The sequence below is a fragment of the Petaurus breviceps genome, unplaced genomic scaffold, assembly GCF_028583685.1.
Source record: "Petaurus breviceps papuanus isolate PSGF00001 unplaced genomic scaffold, PetGlider_PUasm1.0 176, whole genome shotgun sequence".
Classification (NCBI taxonomy): Eukaryota; Metazoa; Chordata; class Mammalia; order Diprotodontia; family Petauridae; genus Petaurus; species Petaurus breviceps.
The window spans coordinates 4,667,521-4,688,228 of NW_027185771.1; the positions used below are offsets into that span (position 1 = coordinate 4,667,521).

A 20,708-nucleotide genomic window follows, 5' to 3' on the forward strand; every position below is an offset into this window, starting at 1 on the left:
ACCCAGTAACATGCAATTTCCTTAGCTCTAAGTGCTACCAGGACAGCCAAACAATACTTGTAGGTACTACTAAGACATGAGAAGGAAAAAAGAAGAGCAAAGCAGATTAAAGAGGAAGATGGCTGAAGAGAAGAAGCAGAAAGTACACTTGGTGGAGAGGGATAACCCCAAACTCAATGGGCCACAGGTGCTTTCCCCTTTCCTTGCCTCTGGCTCTAACTGGCCCAGACCCCAGAATGAGAGCACAAAACACCTGACGCTTACCGAATGCAGCTTGGCTTGGTTTTCCTGCAGTACCTTCTCTGTGTGCCTGTATGCTTTAGCCACCAGCAGTTTTGCTTCCTGTAGGAAAAGGAGGAAAAATATTCCTATGAGGAGAAGCTACTATGGACAACTGCAATTTCTAATTCCAGTTTCTTTCTTTAAAAAAAAAAAACAAAAACTTTAATTTGGGCAATTCACTTTAATCTTCTGGGCTACAGTTTCCTAATCAGTAAAACAGTAAGATTAGATTAAGTGAATTCTTAAGATCCCACACCAAGCTTTAACTTCTATAAGCAAGCACCTAAGGCAGTTCCTTTCCTCTCTCCCTTGATTCCTCTGGAATCAAGCCCCTCATTCAAAGCTCGCTAAGGTGCAGGAACAGCCTCCTTCCATAAACAAAGCTAAGCAACAGGAAAAGGTTTGGTCCTCTCTACTCTGTGCTCTTTAATGCTAAAGGTTGTTCAGCTCCCTGTTAGGACTCTGGGCTCCTTCCCTTTGGCTCCTCACTATTTCCCAAGGTCATGGTGTCCCATTTTCCTAGCTCCCTGATCCAAAGGTAATTTTAAACCTGGCAACACATTCAAAAATAATAAGGCCCAGGCAAAGTGGACAGCAGCGTAAACTAGTTCCTAGTGCTGAAGAACTCTTAGAAAAATAAATTTTTTACTTCCCAATGCTGGCTAGGGAGGAGGAAGGGGAACTACTTTTTGTGGTCTCACAAAAAACACATCAGCCTGATCTGCATCATGGGAAGGCTATATTTTAGGAGGAGAGACGGAACTATAGTTTTTGGAATTGATGCTGGTCCTCAATCTGGAAAGGAACAAGGTAAAAACCAATCAACAAAAAGGTGGGTGACACTGAGCTAATTTTATCTTCTTGTCAAGTGTTGAAGGAGCTATTTTCATTATTAACTCTATTTGGAGTGAATTCACAGTCCTAAGTTTTTTCAGGTGGCTGCTAATTTTATTTTTTGGGGGGGAGAGGGGTATATGTTCTTTATAGACAAAAAGCTATCTATCACACGGAGAAAATGATCAAGGATTAATGATTCTGTGGAATGTCCTTTGAAGAAAGGGCTAGAGTATGGGAGAAGGTAGGCTTTACTATCTCTTACTATCACTGAGGAAATGACCTTGGCTAAGAGAAATTCAGCAGATGCTTGACATACAGAGGTATTTTAGTCAAAGTGCCATTGCCTGCTGCATCTCATATCACAAGGAACTCCCAAATCTTAAAATTCAATATATTCCATTTGTCAAATCTTTCCCATATAGAAACGAAACACAAGATGAATAAAGGAACAGATAATCAATCATCTCAGCATTTCTCACATATGGTTCATTTAATTTTATCCTGAAAGACTGACAATGTACTGCTAGGTACTGGATTATCTCAATAGTTATCAGTTCTATAGAGTGGTTATTTTCTGTTACCTTGATACTCAGAATTTGTGTCTATGGCATGGGCTAGACTGGTTGTATAAACCCTGCAGTCTTTCCATAAACAAATCTTTAGTGTCCTGAGTGTAAGTCTGGCTGGCTGTGACAAAGGAGCAAGAAAGGAGGCATGGTGCTGATGTGCTTTATACTAAATATTCATCTGCCCACTTAAGTGACAAAAGAGAGTAAATTGATTATTTTCCACTTATCTCAAAATAAAACAAAAAACAAATACTAGAAGGAAACCTTCTAAGGATGGACAGTTATACCAGGCTGAGGGTTAGAATTTAGTGTACTAAGGTCTTTAGCAATGACAATCAATTTTTTTCAAAGATGAGTAAAAACATTAAGATGTGAAAAACTAGAGTCAAGAGAAATGGTGGGTAATACTGAATGGTGAGAAACCCTGAAAAGCTATGAAAGTCTTATGAAGACAAAGAGAAGAAGTGGTGAGCTCTTACACACTTCCCTCTCTGTTTTCCAGGACAACAAGTTTTAGATCGTTGGAAATGAGGAAATCAGAGCTGCTCATATTGATGAGGACACCAGCATCTGGGGCTTAGCCCCAGTCACCTTGGATTCCCTTGCTAGGGAATTTGCAAATTCAATTTCAGTAATTAAATATCTGTGATGCTGGCAGTTAGTCACCTTTGTATACTTACATGATCCATCATTTGTTGAAGCCCTTGGCTAAAGGGTCGCCTTCCTACGCCCGATGTGCTCTCCTGCTGCTCAGGGAAGGAAACAGGGCCAATGCTTGGCACCATCCCAAACTGCTTCACCATGGAATAGGCTATTTTAGTGACTTTCTTTAGATCATCCTGTGCCCCTAAATAATAAGAATCAAAAGAAATAAAAGTTTATAATGTTGGTCAATTTAACGGATTTCTCTTGTTAAGCCTTCATTTTGAGCACAAACATGAGTCTGACAACAAAATTTAAGACCTTCTCTATGTTATCAAAGATTATAGTGATAGATAATAGGATATAAGTCAAATGGCACTTTTTCCTGATCATCTTACTTCCCCATTAAAAACAAACCAACTAGTTCTATACTTAATTCTATTCTATAAACAACAGGAAAATGTAACTCTTATTATCCTAGTGTTATTAAAATCAAGCATTAGATAAATGAACAATAATTATGAATATGCACTTATATGGCCATGAAGAGTTTCTTTCACCCCATCAGTTTCATTAGATTCACAACATTTGTTAAAAAAACATTCAAGGTAATGCTGTTTTGTGAATTTAGATTAAAATTCAGTACTTCAAATTTCCACATAGTGGCAATATCACCATCAATTTAAACCAGGTGAGTATTTCACAGCTGAACCCCTGAAGGTGTACTTGTTTGGGTTTGTGTTCTAATGCCCCTAAAAGCATTCATTAACCTCCTATAGGCTCTTAACTAATATTTCTAAAAGCACCTGTACTCAGTACTAAACCAATCTGAATTTTTCGAGTACTTAAATACATGTTAATTTCAACTAGACTAAAAATGCCTAGCTAAGATTTTTACTGGGGTTCTCCTCACCTACTCTTCTCCAAACAAGGTGCTAATGTTGAGGCTTATGAAGGCTCCATCCCAACCAAGTGGACGTGAATAAGTTATTTGGCCTCTTTCTTACTCTCAAGAATAGACGCAATCTCCACAGCAGATAGTGACTTGGTAATGTGGAACTGCTTTTATTGAAATATGTGAACCCAAAATTCTCAAATACCAAAATTAACTACAGATACAGAATATGCAGAAAACAAAAATAAATACACTTTAACTTTAAATTTAAAAAAATTTGATTTTCCTAGCTCCACATCTCTTTTGGTTATATCTACTCTTTTCAGCACATGAATGGGATATTCCAAGAAACAGTCTAATTTATTCCAAATTGTTTTACCCTATTCAAGGCCACCGACTCTGAAAGAAGACAATCTGGCTTTGAAGTTGCTCCTGTAAAAGGATATTATCATAATGTACCTGATGGTAAGAAACTCTTCACTAATTCACCTAAGAGCTAGCTTCTCACCTGAAGTAACCTTATTAAAAGAAATGGCTTCAGACACTCGGCCTCCCAAAGCCATGCACATCCGCTCAAATAGCTGCTCCTTAGTAAAGAGATATTGGTCTTTGGGGAGGATCTGAGAAAATCCCAGGGCAGCATTTGTCCGTGGGGCTATCGAGACCTGCAAAATGTCAAAATGGACCTCAAATTTCACAAACAGAATGGAGACTTTTAAAAAACACAAAAGCAGCAATCTGAGAGGAAGTAATGCAAGACTAATGCTATTTTTAATCTCAGGCTTCCAAAGAAGTTAAAACATATATCTAAGACAATTCCAAAAGACTCATGATGGAAAATGCTATACACATCCAGAGAAAGAACTATGGAGTCTAAATACAGATCAAAACATACTATTTTCACCTTTGTTGTTTTTCTTTCTCTAGGTTTTTCCCTTTTGTTCTGATTCTTCTCTGACAGCATGACTAATGTGGAAATATGTTTAATACGACAGCACATGTATAAACAATATCAGATTGCTTGCTGTGTTGGGGAGGGGGAGGGAAGCAAAGAATGGAGAAAAAACTTTGGAACTCAAAATCTTATAAAAATGAATGTTGAAAACTTTCTTTACACGTAATTGGAAAAAATACTATTAAAAAATAAAAAAGGGGGTGGGAAATACTAGGGAAGATATAGCTAAAGTGCTACAGGGGAAACAAGGCAGCTTAAGTGAAATGTTTATGGCTCTAATTTTTAATAATTCTAGCTTATCTATCCTTTATAACTTCTCAAAATCTAGATCTTCCATTGAAAAGGCATTTCCACAAAAAAAAGAAGTTAAAACATACACACCAAACTAATCTTAACAATATGAATAGAATTCTAATATTGAAGTTCACAGAATTAAAATGGGATTTTCAGTTTATAGTCATTGCAATAGTTTTGTGGCTGAGGGTATTTTGGAGCATGCAAAGTGCCAAAGAAAATATTACACAACAATGTCAATTACTAATCAATGAGGAGAAAGACAATACTTTGTAGTGGGGCAATTTATAACACAAACCCTATATTAATCCACTGCTCCCTTAACTCGCTAAAGATAAACAAGGAGAACAGAGCCTATGAGGTCACAACAAGTACCCCTGATTAGATTATTTTCTAAATCATCCTACAAACTGGAACTTCTCTTAAATGCAAGAGGAAATGAATGACCCTGTACCTGTCTGGATCTGGATCTGTATTAGGGTCCTGTATCTGTCCCTAACAGAAGATTAGACTCTGATCCAATTGAAAATCATGCAAGATTATTATAAATGGTAGTTCTGTACACTCCTCCCCACCCTAGCTGTAGTACTTCAGAATTTGATGACTAGGTATGGGTTCCTCCTATCCATACCTGTCATCAGTTCACTGACTTCCATCAAAACCTTTCTTAGTCTTTCCAGATATAAAAATCTCAATAGTTGCAGTTTTCTTGACCCCCTGTGGTAATGTGTAGTTTTCTTCGAGTACATAGATACACAATGTTCTAGATGCTGGCATGCAATAATGACCACCATCATAAACATTTATTTTAGACTACAACTGTGATTTCCTTGGCATAAGGAATTCCTGATGAGGAAACAGCCCCTACCACTGCTGGCTGGCAACTTTTCTCCAACTGAGAGTCTCAGAGCATTTCCAGGGGCACCGAGGGGTTCAATGACATGCCCAGGGTCACAGAGCCCATTTGTGTGAAAGGTGGAACTTGAAGCCAAGCCTTCTTGCTTCTGAGTCTGGGTTCCTAACATATATAAGGGATAACATTTCTACAGTCCTGGAAAGTCTGTAAAGTACTTTATATATATTCTCAGATTTGAACCTCACAAGTGGGCTGGAAGGGCTATGTGCTACAGAAACTGTCACTCCAAGGTTAAACAGGAATAACCTGAGGCAGAGTGAGGTGAAGTCATCACATAGCTCCTAAGAGCCAGAATACAGGGTTTCTTGAATCTAAGTCTAGCTCTCTATCGACTAGGATACACTTTCTTTCAAACAATCAACAAATAATTATTAAGCACTTACTATATGCCAGGTACTATGCTAGGCACTAGGGATACAAATGTTAAAAAGTAAGAGGCTCCATCCTTAAAGAGGGAAGGAGTGAGGTAGGGAAGGAGGGAGAGGGAGAGAGAGAGCTGCAAGGGCAGATGTAGGAAGACTATAGGAAAAGATGAGGGCACGGACCCCAGTCACTGTGGTGCGAATAGAGAGTGGATAGATACAAGAGGAGTTGGCGCCAATCAGCCGAGAGAAGGAGATGAATGAAGGGCCAAGCATCAAGGATGGTGTGAGTTTCAAACCCAAGAGAGGACAAGTTTTGAGCCATCAGCAGTTTTACCTTCATCACTGCCTCAGTGTGCTCCAACAGCCAGCCAACCAAAGCATGGCCTGACTCATGAAACGCCACAATCCTCAGTTCTTCCTTGGACAGAATCTTGCTTTTTTTGGCAGTACCTAAGGAAGCACCAAAGATTTTAGAGATTTTAGATGTCATGCAAAAGTAAAAGTCTTGGCAATACCTAAGTGAAATCTGCCAGCACTGTCCTGGCTCACAGGCCCTGCTATTTCTGCCTTGTGTAATATAAGAAGTGAGGTACCCATTATTCAATTTCTCTGGTCATGTCTTGTCCTTCCAGACCAATCACCCACAACTTCTGCCCACTTAAAAAAGGACAAAATAGGGTAAGATGTGGTTAGAGAGAAATATTTTTCTGTTACAACTTTTATATTATTTAATGTCATTAAAAGGAATTCTGGAGGAACAGATCTAGAACTTACAAGATGGTAAGGACCTCAGGGATCACTAAGCCCTTTACCTTCCTTTTACCCATATAGTCTCTGGTTGATAGACAGGAAGTAATTTGGCCCAGGTCCCCACACTGGGCAGAGGTGCAGGCCTGGACCAAGAATGTGGCCCCTTGGGCTGCAGGCCCTCTTTTTTTCCATTCATTGAATCATATTGCCTAAGAGGCTCAAAACTTCCTAAAGAAGAACATGCTATGCTATTTTTCAAATACATTTTAAAATCTCCTTTAAGATATCTAGAGTAAAAGCAGATGAGATTTAAGTTCAGAAGAGTTGATTATCACACTGCTACATGTGTCTATTGGATATTTTAAGAAGTGCCCATTAAGGTTGGGTCTGAAAGAATTTATAGCATTATAATATAACTTGGCATTTGGATGTAACAGATGGAAAGCATACTTCTCTTCAAATATGGGTCACAGTTTCAGATTAGATTTAATTATACGTAGCACATAAGTATGTGATGATTTATGAACTTCTATCATGAAAAAGTTTGTTCTAGGCCTATAGCATAAAAACAATGTGGAAAAAAAGTCAATATAAAAGTTTTTAAAATAGATGGGAGAATGTCTAAGAAGCTCCTCCAACTTAAATGGCATCTTTAGATACAAGCTGTAGGAGAAAAGAGCATAGGCACAGAATCATTAAATCTGGATGCTACTTCTTGGCCCTGGTGTGTGACTTTGGGCAGGTAATCACACTTGACCTTAATTTCTTCATTCAAAAAAAGTGGAATATACCACTCATCACTCTGGTTACCTTACAAAACTATTATATCAAATATGGTAACAAAACCAAAAGCATTTTGAAAACTGTGGAGCATAAAATATAAAAAAAGAGAAAAAAAAGAAAATGCTATCCACATTCAGAAAATGAACCATGTAGTCTGAATGCAGATCGAAGCATATTATTAACTCCCTTTTTTTTGGTTTGTTCTTTCTTGTGGTTTCTCCTATTGGTTCTAATTCTTGACAATATGACTGTGAAAATAGGTTTAATATGAAATGTATATGTAAAGCCCATATCAAATTACACACCATCTTGGGGTGGGGGGAGGGGAGAGATGGAGAGAAAATGTGGACTTCAAAATCTTATGGAACTGAATGTTGAAAAATAAAAATGGATAAATTAAAAAAAAGGAAAACTGTGAAACATGATACAGATTTAAGGTAGCATTGACATTATTATTCTGAACTAGTATGGTAAACCTAGTCCTCAACTTTGTGCATTTTGCTGCTGTGGATGCACTGGAAAAAAACAAAACTGTCTTCTAAATAAAGCAGTTATCATCATCTTCTGCTGTCCCCCTTTCTCCTTTTGGGAAAGCACAGCATCAGCAGCCAGAAGTCAGTCCTGCACTTGGGAGACCTCATGGAGTCTTTGTTATAAAGCACCAGAAGTTCATCTTCTTTCTTTGGTTTAGTTTTTGTTTGGAACTAAGGATTTCACTGGCAGAGAAAAGGAGAAAACCTTCCACTACCAATGCAGGTCAGTAACTGGTATGGTAAAGAACTGAAAGGTTAAGGAGGGGTCCCAAGGTCAAGTCTCACAGCTCATATCTGAGAGATGGGGAAAAGGAAAGTAAGTCACTCAGTTTGAGGTGGGACCTCCATCAATTACACTTTTAAAAAATTCATCTTAGGTCAACCAAAAAGAGATGGAACCCCTTCTTGCTATTCACAAGAACTTTTCCATTTTTTTGCATAAAATTCTGTTTGATCTCCCAGTCAAACTGATTTGTCCTTTATTAAAAATTAAGGTCAAGTCAAATAGGAATTTCAAAGAGATATGTTTCTTAATGTGGATCTTCTACAAGATGAAGTTTCCACAGGGATATTTAACATGAGCCTTGGTTGGCTATAATGTTTCTTATTTATCTGGCTAAAGGTGACTCCCCAGAGTAAGGCAAGTTCCAAAATTAACAACAACGAAAAAGAAAATTAGCATTCCCAATATGAATTAGATCTACTTCTGTAGTCAGAAGACTACAAGGTAATGATAAGGGAGAGGACAACAGTCTAAAAATTCCATCTTGACAATATAAACCTCAAAACCTTAATGTTGTTATTTGAATTTACTTGGTTAAAAAAGTCAAATCCTTTCTAATGACTTATAAATAATTATTGTGTGTTTTAGTCTACAGATGACTACTGATTCTCTTAATTAATGGAAAGAAATGCCAATGGCTAGTCAAAAACAAGTATATATTTATTAAGTGCCTGCTATGTGTAAGTCCCTGAGGATACAAAAAAAAGACGAAATAATCTCTGCCTTCAAGGGCCTTGCAAAGGTATAAATTCATATACAAAGAAGTAAAATAAAAGGTGGTTTCAGGAAGGACAGAACCCTAGCAATTGGGAGGAAGAAGGGCAGGCTACAAGGCAAAAATGATCCCTGATCTGAACCTCAAAGAGCACTGATGATTTTGAGAGGCAGAAGTGAAAAGAGAGTTCATTTCAAGGTTCACAATTTATAGCCAAAGGGTCAAATCTAGTCCTTCTGTTTAAAAAAATAAAATGTTATTTAAAAATGTAAAAATCATTCCTGGGGGGAGGAGGGCAATTTTGCCCTTACTTTACCAATCTCTATTCTGATCTCAAATTTCTTGCTGTTTTTGTCCTATTGCTGTTCGTGTCTCTTCTAACCCTAGACTACTCCCACCACCCACGCTCTCTGCTCCTCCTCCTGTGTTGCTCCACTAGGTACTAAGTTATACAACCAGAATCAGGTTCCAACAAACTCATGTTATCTAACCTTTACCTCCACACACACACACTGTCTGGGTGACCTCATTAGTTTCCATGAGCTTCAATTCTCTTCTCTTATGGTTTAGGTCTTACTAATGTGCACCTGACTGTATACAGATGATTTCCATATTGCCAGCTCCCTACTGGACCTTTTAAGCTGGATATTCTGTAGGTATCTCAAAGTCAATATGCCCAAAAGACAATTCATTATATTCCTCCAAAACCCACCCCTTTTCTGAACTTCCCAGAGTACCACGGTCACCAACCTCCTCATCACTCAGGCTCACAACTCTAGCATTATTCTCAACTTAATCCCATATATCCAATCGCTACAAAATCTTGTCATTTCTATCACTACAACACCTCTCACATACATTCTGTTCTCACAACAACCATCCTGGTTTAGGCCCTCATCATCTCTCACATATAATGTTACAATACTGTCTAGGTGGTCTCCTGTCTCTCCCTAATCCATTCTATCCTTCGAAGAGCCTTACACTGATTTTCCTAAAGCATAAGTTTGATTGTATCACCTCCCCTCTACTCCACAAACTCTATAAGCTCCCTATTACCTCTGAGATCAAATATCAACAACTCTGTTTTGGCATTTTACATAAGCATTTATTATTTTTTGAGAATTATTGAGCATTTATTCTGCTTTTAGTTTTGGGGATACAAAAAAGACAAAAAACAGTCCCTGCTCTCATTTTATTCATCACTGCTTTCTACACATTCTAGTCTTGTTTTTCACAGTGACACTCCATCTCCTTTGTCCACACTTTTGCATCAGCTGTCCCTCATGCTCTTTTCTCATCTCGTAGAATCAATCCCTGGTTTCCTTCAAGACTTTACTCAAACACTAACTTCTGAATGAAGTCTTTCCTGGTCCCTTTTCCTCCATGATTAACTTTTCTGTGCTTTGTTTGTTTTCTACGTGGCAGGGCTGAATGGGGATATAGTCCATGAAGCCCATTTGGAGACAGACCTACAGTGGGCCATCCCACTGTCTGAGTGAGCCTGGAGCTTTTCTGGCAACTTCCAGGCAAACATCTGGTTCAAAGCTGAAGCCCCTTACCTCCTCTTCCCCCAGCCCTATGACAGTAGGACAGGAGTGGTGCATTGTGCCAACTAACAAGAGAAACAACCTCCTTTCTGTCTTTCCTTTATTTCCTCTAGAACATCATGCGGTGAACTGTTCTCATGTGGAAGCCAGCACACCTACTGGCTTAGGTGAGCTTGAGACTGGATCTTAAAGGCTGCTACTTCTCCACTATGTTCCTCCCTTGAGTGTGGGTGACTGAAAAGGAATCAAGAGGTGGGTGTCCCAGTAGATCTAGTGACTGTCAGGATTACTGTCCCAATCCACCATACAATCTGTCCAGCCCAATCAGAACGTAGTTTGTTTACAGTTGAGATTTGATTCCTAGTGTTTTGTTTTATTGTCTCATAGGGTTAAGAAGGGAAAAGATCTTGAGTCCATCAGTCAGATGGGACTAGAAGCAGCTGGAATGTTCTGCCACTACACTGTTCTTTGAGAAAAGGATGACAGGAAAGACAATTAGTCCAGGCCCTGGCCTACCTGCCAGAAGACTTGGTCTTGCAGGGAACTGTATGGACAGTGAAAAGCTGAAGTGATGCTCAAATGATGATTTAGCTTTCCCAGAAAATGGTTCAGACTTTGATGTTAAGTCTCAGCCTTTTGGGAGAATATAACAATAATTAGAAGTTAATGCTACTTGCTTAAGTCCCTGTTCACATATATTCATGAATCTGTCATAGCAAATCTTTCTTTTGTATGGAAGAAATAATTAATTGTCCATACATCTAATTTGTATTGGACATTGCATACCTCTGTAGTCCTCTCCTTTTGGGGAGACCCCAGCATGGGCCAAACATAAACTTTAAGTGATTTTTTTTTCCCTGGGGCTTTATGTGAAAGTATAAAAACCCAGAAAAGTAAAGAAAGAACTTAATCCTTCTCTTTTCAAGACTATACCACTCACCAAGACTACACCTGGACTGTTCATTCACAGGTTTGGAACTAAGAGGGAACCTTTAGTGAGGTAGGGAGAGAACAAGCACCCAGAGTCCAGCAACAGGTCTCTGTGCTGTTCCATATATCTATGTGTATGCAATCTCCTCTGTTAGGATGTAAACTCTTTGAGGACAGGACTGTTTCTTTTCTGTTTTTGAATCTCTAGTACCCTGGTACAGTACTTGTCACATAGTAAGCATTTAAAAAATACTTTCTGATTGGTCAAAGAGCTCATGAAGGAATGGTCTGAAACAAGGTTGTAAAGGCAGACTGACAGTCTGGGATGGACTTTAAAATACCAGCTGAGGATTTTGTGGGTAGCCAATGAAGATTTTCCAAGAAGGCAAACATACATGGTAAGGCTTAGGAATACTATTTTGGCAGTGAGATGGAGGGCAGACTAGAGAATGGAAAGCCTGGAAACAGGATGAGCAATCAGGCAAACAGAGTAATGCAAATTACTGTATGAGTAACAAAAGTAAATGGGAGGAAACCAGGGCCATAAACTAGGGGGCAGTGACCATGTGTATAGAAAGAAGGGGGCAAATGCCAAAGATACTACAGAGAAAGAGGCCTGAAAAAAAAACTAGATGTGGGGGTTATAGAAAGGGAAGATGCACAGATGAGTACAGGTTTACTAACCAGGGTGGCTAGGAAGATGGTGGTACCCGTAACTGGAACAGAGAAATTTGCAAAGGGATAGGTTGGGATAAGAAAGAGAAAGAAAAGGGAAGAAAAGATAGTCAATTTTATACCAAACTTGTATTTGAGACGCCATTTTCAGAAATGAGTAGCAGGCAACTGATAGCAGCAAGGAATCCAAATGGTAGATAATTTTTTTAGCACGTATCATTACTTATTTTTTCAGTTCTTGACATATGCATTCACAATAGTTTAAATAAGATAATAAACTGACATTGTGAACAATTCATGGATTGATGAAATCTTAGTGTTAGAAGGATCCTTAGAAGTCATTAGTCAAATTCAGATGCATGAAACCTAAATTACAGCATCTTTTTAAAAATATCCAGTAATAAAGTCACCTATTACATCACAAAACATCCATTTCCATTTTCAGACAACTCTAAAGGTTAGAACCTTTTTCTTTATAATGCTTGCAATCCCATCCATTGGTGCTTATAAGTCTTTGGAAATCCCATGTGATAATTAAGAGTAATTCCTCTAACACATGAAAGTTGTTCAAATATTTGAAGGGAGTAACCAGAAATCTCTCCCAGATCTATACTTCTTCAAGCAACCTTCACAAGGCATGCTTTTGAATTCCCTCCCCATCCTGGTTCCCCTAGTCTGTATGCATTCCAAATTATCAATGACCATCTGAAAACATAACCACCAGAAATAACCATCTTATTCCAAGTATGGTTTAATCACTGGAGAGCAGCATGGAAATAAAGCCTCGCTCATCCTGGACACTACACTTTCATTAATGTAGCCTGGCTTCCTAGGCTAACCACTTCCAGTTCCTTCAACTAATCTTCATACTAGATGTTAGTTCCTTACCTACCTACCCTCGTTGTTCTCTTCTGCACACACTCCTCCTAGCAGAAGACCTCATTCTCAACTACTAAGAAAAGGGACGGCAACTGCTAGGAGATCTCTCTTCTTCTCCCCCACTGAACCTCAGCCATCTGACATCATGCACTACGTCTTAGTCCCCATCCTCTCTTTTAATACAGACTCTGACAAAGAATAAATGAAAAGGCCTTTTTATTAAGCAGAACACGTTCCTAGGTTCTGAGGATAAATGGAGAAGAATAAGGTGGTCTCTGCTCTCAAGGACTTAACACTCTGGTATTATGTATTCTAGGGAGGGGAGGTACACTGCTATTTCTGGGGTGTGGGGGCTTACCTGTTAAAGATGACTCATATCCTATTACACCCTTCCTACCTTCTCCTATCATTTCTAGCATGTTGCCCCTACTATGATCACTCCAAGTGACACCAGTATATTCGCTACTATCTATAAACACACCAGGTCTCCTCCATCCTTAAAAAACCCTCAGTTGACACTAAATCCCCTAAAGCTATATATAATACTATAGCTCTTCTTCCTTTCTCAATTTAACTACTAAAAACACGATTAATATTTGTTACCTCTATTTACTCTCCTCTCACTCATTTCTTAACCCCCTTTAATCTGGCTCATTATGCAAATGAAAGTGCTTTCTCCAAAGTCACCAACAATCTCTGAATTGACAAATTTTACGGCCTTTCTCAGTCCTCATCATTAGTGACCTCCCTTCAGCATCTGACACAAGTGACCACTCTCTCCTTCTGGTTACTCTCTACTTGCTTGGCTTTGATGACACTACTAACTTGCTTCTCCTCCTACAATCTAGCCAGTTCTTCTCAGGCTCCCTTGCTGGCTTTTCATTCATGTCTAGCCCCCAACTGTGGATGTGCCCCAATGCTCTATCTTGGCCCCTTTCCATTTCTCTTCCAACAATTTCTCTTTTGGTGACCTCATTAGCTCCCATGGGTTCAATTAGTTTCTCTACAGAAATGATTCCCAGGTATATATGTCCATCACTAGCCTCTCTCTTGAATTCTATTTCCATATCACCAACTGCCTATTGGATTTTTCAACCTGGATGTCCTACAGGAATTTCAAATTCAACCTAAAACAGAACTCATCATCTATTCCCCATACCTTTCCCCTCTTCTGAACTTCTCTATTTCTGTCAAAGGTGCCACCACCATTCTTCCAATCACCCATATTTATACAACTGTAGTCAACTCTTGTTACCCCATATATTCCAACAGTTATCTTTTGCATCCCTACATTTCTCTACACTCACATGGCTGCCCAACTAGATCAGGCTTTCATCACTTGTCCTGTGAGCTACTGAAATAGCCTAATTCTTCTCTCTTTCTCAAGTCTCTCCTTTCGCCAATCCATTCTCCACACAGCTGCCAAAGTGATATTCCTAAATCACGTGTAAGGTCATGTCACTCCTCCACTCAACATACTCCCCATTTCAATTTATATTCAAAGTTTTAAAAGCAAATGTAAAAATTTGATTTTTACATGCAACTAGGAAATCAAATATACAGGTAATGGGATAGAGAAATCTATCTTGTCCTAGAACAAAATAAGGGGAAAGGGAATAAGAAGAGGGACATGACAGAAAGGAGGGCAGACTGGGGGAAGGGGTAATTAGAATGCATTTCATTTTGGGGTGGGGGGAGGGGAGAGATAGGGAGAAAATTCAGAACTCAAAATCTTGTGGAAATGAATGTTGAAAACTAAAAATAAGTAAGTTATTTTTTTCAAATTACAAGAAACAACTTTTAAAAATAAATCAATGCATTATTCTTTCTCTCTCTCTCTCTCTCCCTCTCTCCCCATTTCCATTAAGAATAAAATAGAAACTCCTCTGTTTGACATTTAAAGCTTTTCATGTCCAAACATCAGCCTTCCTTTCCAACCTGTCATACCCAACTCCCTTTCATGTACTCTGCCATCTGGCCAAACTGGCCTTCTTCACCTTCTTAGTGCCTTTGCGCAGGCTGCCTCTATACATAGAACAGATTCCCTTCTCTCCTTGAACTTTCAGAATGCATCCTTTCTTTTCAAGTTCAGCTCAAGTGGCCCCGTCCATGGAAGGCCTTTCCCAAGGCTCCCAGCTGCCAGTGCCTCCCCTCCAACAAAATTATTCCATAGTTCTTTGGTGTATATCTACACGTCTCCAGACCAGAAGCTCCCAGATGCCAAAGACTGTCATTGGGGGCCTAGCACAGTTCTTGGCACTAAGAAATGTGCTTAATAAATGTTTGTCACTTGACTTCAGAGAAGTTAAAGTTGTTTTATTTATCTTACCTTGTTCCTTAACTTTCCTTTTCTTCCCAAACCACATAAAGCCCAAGCCTAAAATGAGCTGATTCCAATCTCTCTATGTTTAGGAGGGGTAATGAAATGTTTTCATTTAACTGATCTCCTATTTTACAGATTTGTCTATTCAATGAATATTTCAATAAATATTGTATAATATTTATTTTTATTACATGGTAAGAGAAAATACATGATCATTGTTAAGAATGGAAGAGAAACAATTTTACAGAAGAAAAGAGAGTCTCTGTACCTGCAATTACTCGCTCCACAGCATATTCAAAATTAAATGTATCAATTGATTTGTGTCCTTCTCTTGCAGCATGTAGGGCAGCTTCATTACATATATTTGCGATGTCAGCTCCTATTGGTAAAAAATTTGACAACATTTAATATGTTTTAGTAATAATCTGGAATAAATGTAGAGAATTCTGCTATAATATTTATATGGTAAAACACAGGGATCAGTGAATGACAAATTTTGAGGCTTCCCCAACAGAAGCAAAACTCAGAATAATTTGTCCATTGCTTGGATATAACATCATTTCATAGAGATACAATGGTAGAGCTCTAGTTAGAGTCAGGAAGACCTGAGTTCAAATCAGACTTCATACTTACTAGTCATGTTTCCCTAGGGAAGTCTTTTAATCACTTCTGCTTCAGTTTATCCATCAGTAAAAGGGGGATAGTAATTGCACCTACTTCCCAGGGCGGTTGTGAAGAGATGTAAATTACCTTATAAATGTTAGCTATTATATAAAATTGGTGGTTAAGAAATAAAAGGCATTGATGGCCAAGACTCTATAGAACACCATTCAAAATAAGATCTCTTCCTCCTCTGAAACCCTAATATAGCCCTTCGTTTCTATCTCTTTATGTCACTTAAAAATGATATCGTACTTTATACTGTCATCGTTTATGTACCTATCTTAGTTATTAGCTTATTCTATTACGCTAAATTCCTTCTGGGGAAGGACTATGTTGCATTCACTCTTCTATAATATTTGCTAAACAAAAAAAACAACCTGTTAATTAGATAAAGAATCAAAGAGACAAGGTATGTATGTTGATTAAATAAATATTATGAGCCTGTTAATATTAACCTATAAAATTTAGAACCTTTAGATTCCCAGGAAATAAACTGAGAATAAAACCCCCTTCATTGACAACATTTATTTCTACTAAATTAAAACTAGTATAGAAGGAAACTCTCAGTGAAAACACAGGGATCAGATAGAAAAGGAATGAATAGACTGTAATGACTAGGACAGAAGATTAAATCTGGATTCAGAATGAGAAATTGTGGTCACTTTTGTGATTGGCAGAATGTGTCAGGATATTCCTAGAATTCCATAACCAACCCCTCTCCACAAAGCAATGTGAACATATGGTTTGAATTTGCAGGTAAAGGTTCTGAAATAAATAGTAGAGCCAGTGCACCTTAAGGCCTGATAGAGCAAGGAATCAAGGAAGGAAATTCCAAGTCTTATATGTGCAAACAGGCCCTGCAAAGCTGTAGAGAGAATGCCACAGCAGAATAGCTTAGGGATAGGAATATTGCTGCAGACACTGAGTTCTTTATTTAGGATTTGACCTACCAATAAGTGGGTGGTCTAAATACACGATGAAATACTCTCTGTTCACTCGGCCCTTGGGTGGGAAAATGGCTGTTATTTATTTATAGTTTATTGACTTAACTTATCTTTCACCTGCCCTGCAATGCAAAACTTATTCTGAGCTCAGGCCTTCTCTGAATTTTTCCTCATAATGAGACAGGAAGCTCTATGTACAGAAACCCACACAAAGATACACAATTCTATATTACTACGAAGTTAGTAGATACCTACAAAGCTGAAAGAATTCAAATAATCCTGACATCAGCCTGAGGTAAAACTGAATTGTCTGTCTCCACTGGCCTTCAAAGAGATGGAAAATAAATCCAATATAGACTTAAGGAGAATTCTTTTGAGAAAAATCACTAAACTTCATACTTTTACCTTAGCAATCTCATTATGGGCATATGCCTAAAGCAGGTCAATGACAGCAAGTAAGGTCTGTATAACTAAAGATTCACAATAACACTATCTGGTAACAGATAACTGGAAACTAAGGGGGTGCTCATCCATTGCAGTATGGTTAAACAAACTAATATAAGAATACAATGAAAAACTACTATGCTATAAAAAAGGAATGAATAATTTAAAGAAATATGGGAAGACTTGAATTAAGTAACGTACAGTGATATAAGCAAAACCAAAAGAAAATGGTTATAAATGGGTATAATAATGTAAATGATAATAGGAGTAAAGGCAGTCAAACTCTGATGAATTACAATGAGCAATTTCAGTCCCCAAGAGCTAATAAAAAAACACACAGAGAGATGAGGATTATAGATGTGGGACAGACAGCTAGCATGTTGGTAAAATGGAAAGGTTTAGTGGTGGGGGTCTGAGGCAACAATAGAGCAAAAAGGGAAGGGGGGAAGGCTTGGAAGCACAAACTCTAGGGACATATAAAGTAGCATCAGAAATCTGTATATAGCACTAGAGGCACAAAACATTCCAAAAGATAAATGAATGCCCATACCACTAAACCCAGGCGTGAGCTCTGCTAGACGTTGGGAATAAAAACTACCAGTCTGGGTCAGCTTCAGACTCTTCAGATGCTGCTCAAATATTTCTCTTCTCTCCTGTCATAACACAAAAGGACAAACATTTGGGGGGTAGGCACAAACAGACCAGAGAGTTGGGGGCAGGGAAGGTACCTGTGGGTTATGTGCACAGCAGCCAATGTGGAAGCCATGTTGTCTACAGAATAGCCGTGGCTTGGCTACCCCCAAGAAAGGCCACAAGAGGGAAGTACACCTCTATTCTCAGGAGATTCACCCACCTTCCCCACCAAGCAGAGGCTTGGTCACGGCTCTGCTTCCAAATACAGCCCTGATGTGTGGGGGTTTACCATGAGTCACTAGCTTGCTTTCCCAAGCTCTTCTCTAAGGGTGACATTAACCACCTTTGACTTTGATTCTGCTCAAAGAGCAGAATCTCCCCCACCACTCCACTGACCCTTCCTTTTGCTCCCACAGGACCAAAGCACCACACCAGGCTTGAGTTCCTGTTCCTGGAGGTGCTGCTACAAAGACCCTCTTCTACCAGCTGAGGCTGTGTCCAACCTTAAGCTGGGAGGTGGAGGAAGGGTGGCAGGCAGCCAAGGAGTGAATGACTCAGCTGGTCCAGGAGGTCCTGATTAAAACACTCAAAGCTCAGTTGCCAGGGCTGTTTTTTCCCTTCCTCCTTCAGGGGCAGCTGCACAGTTCAGGCTTTCAGTGCCAGATAGTATCAGGCATTTAAGGTATTTAAAATGAAAACTCTGAGGATGTCTATAAAGCTGCAGATGGAAGGAAGAGATGCCATGCAAGAAGAATGGGATTCTTTTACTTTTCCTCTCTGGATTTGGTTTCAGAGAATTTGCTATAAAACTCAATCCAGGCAAGCAAATTCAACCCCAGATGCTCAGAGAGAAAGAGGAAAAACAACAGTGGACGAACAAAAACAAGTTGCAAAACCAAAGAGAAAGCAGTGAGCCAAATAAAGTCTGGACAGATAAGAGTAAAGGAAATTCACTCGCTCCATCTGCACTGGAGGAATGTTACAAACAAGGGCCATCCCTGTGGGGGCAGCGATCAAGGCCGAGCAAGTTTAGGCAAGCTCTCCGTTTCATGGTAGAGGAGGCCAAAAAGCTTCACTCAGTGACTATTTCCATGACAAAAGGATAACCCTACACCCTCAGCCCTGGGAACTAGGAACCAGCCAAGTGATCATTCTCTTCCAGCCAGTTAATATTTCTCATCGCCTTCTTCCATTAATTGATAATGGCCTTTGGTACACAGGAAAACTTTAATTTTCACAAGCTTAAGAATATAGCAATTCACTCTATAAAGCCTTGCTAACTAGCCTAAGGAAAGCCAAACTTGTGTTTCTTACCTGTAGTGTAGGGAGATCAATGAAAATATGTCGGTCAAGTCTCCCTGGTCTCATCAAGGCATTATCCAAAATATCAGCTCGATTGGTAGAAGCCAATACTATGACATGATCTGTAGTTCCCATTCCTAAAGATAAGAGCAGAAGAGAAATTATTTTATATTATTGTCACCTTTTGTTTTTATATCATCTTTATTTAAAAATATATATCTCTTTCCTCCCTTAGCTAGAGAGAGCCATCCCTGGTAACAAAAAATAAAAAAGAGAACTATCTTTTTTCTGAAAATGATGGTTGTTTTACAGCAATGTATAAAGTTTGAGTTTGGGTTTTGGTTTTGGTTTCTGCTGAAGTACCAGGATACAGAGTTAGGCAGGAATTTTCTAGAGAGGTCTAATGTAGGGAGAATGAATACACTCAGCTAGCTTCCTAAACAGAGCTCCGTATACACTGCTAGTGTATGATCACTTAATACCTTTCATCCAAAACAATTCTGACAAACAAGTATTCACCCATTTTCACCCACAGAAAGTTAAGGAGAATCGCCTAAGGCAAGACTGCGTCAGAGGCCATAGTCACAAATCCAAGCCAGGCTTCTACTTTACTTCACTTTTACTCTACCATGCTCTAAGTCTCTCCCAGTACTCCTGGGAGGGATTCAGGCTGCTTGTAAATGTTTAACAACAGACAGCAAGTTTTACCAAACTGCTGAACCTAAGGATCTATGGAGTATTTTCCTGTCCTCATTCGACAGTTTTCTGTTGCCTAAAGTGGCCTCTTATTTGCAGTATCTGCAGTATTTTATTACATTTGGTCTGACAGCAGTGGTTTTTCAGGCACAGGGTTTCTTAAAAAAGAATTGTAAAAGGGAATTCATGGAAAAATCACTAATGAGTACTATTACAGTGCAGTGACTCCTGTCTTTTCAAACTTTAAGCTCAGATGATATTTTTTTTAAAAATCAGCCTTTAAAATTACCTATCAGGCTACTTCACCAGAGAGAAAGAAGCTCGTATTACAGAGATAATTAAACAAACAAACCTGGCTATCTTCTGCCTCTCAACAGATGGATGTCAACAAAACTCAATTCTGCTTTCTCCCTAGCAGCCAAACCGGAAGCTGCAAGGTCTATAGCTGCCTCCCAAGCTCAGAGCTCTCTAGCTGTTCCATGTGCTCGTGGTGGATGAGTCACAGGCCTGCACATCCCAAGCTCTAGCATTGCAGAAACAAGAGATTCTCACCAAGAGGAGCTCATCTGCCTCTGAGAGTGGCTTTGCCTCTCCATACACAATAGGATAGGGTGGCTTATTCCCAAATGTTGCTTCCATCTTGGAGCACAACCCCTCCCAATTTCTGAATAATCTATTCTAAGAGATGAAGCCACAGTATTGTTTGGTCTGGCACACAAGAAGGATAAAGTAGAAGAATGTCAGTCACATGAGACTTAAAAATCTTTATTTATACTTCAAGATTACAAAATTCACAGTATATTATCATATTAATGATACAAAAATAAATGCTTGTAGTTTTGATTTAAAAAAC

The 20,708-nt window shown here is 38.9% G+C and overlaps 1 protein-coding gene across 2 annotated transcripts in view; it reads right to left on the reverse strand.

Moving 5' to 3' along the window:
- Positions 1-20,708, reverse strand: part of SPG7 (SPG7 matrix AAA peptidase subunit, paraplegin) — an 89,406-nt gene that overhangs the window by 5,771 nt on the left and 62,927 nt on the right. For both annotated transcript variants that reach the window (XM_069085535.1, XM_069085536.1), the window contains 7 exons: positions 19,172-19,296; positions 17,775-17,877; positions 15,442-15,552; positions 6,090-6,205; positions 3,734-3,890; positions 2,369-2,535; positions 265-342 (listed from right to left, as the gene is read on the reverse strand). In XM_069085535.1, the coding sequence (XP_068941636.1) occupies positions 265-342; positions 2,369-2,535; positions 3,734-3,890; positions 6,090-6,205; positions 15,442-15,552; positions 17,775-17,877; positions 19,172-19,296 (857 nt within the window). The remainder of the gene's footprint in view (positions 1-264; positions 343-2,368; positions 2,536-3,733; positions 3,891-6,089; positions 6,206-15,441; positions 15,553-17,774; positions 17,878-19,171; positions 19,297-20,708) is intronic.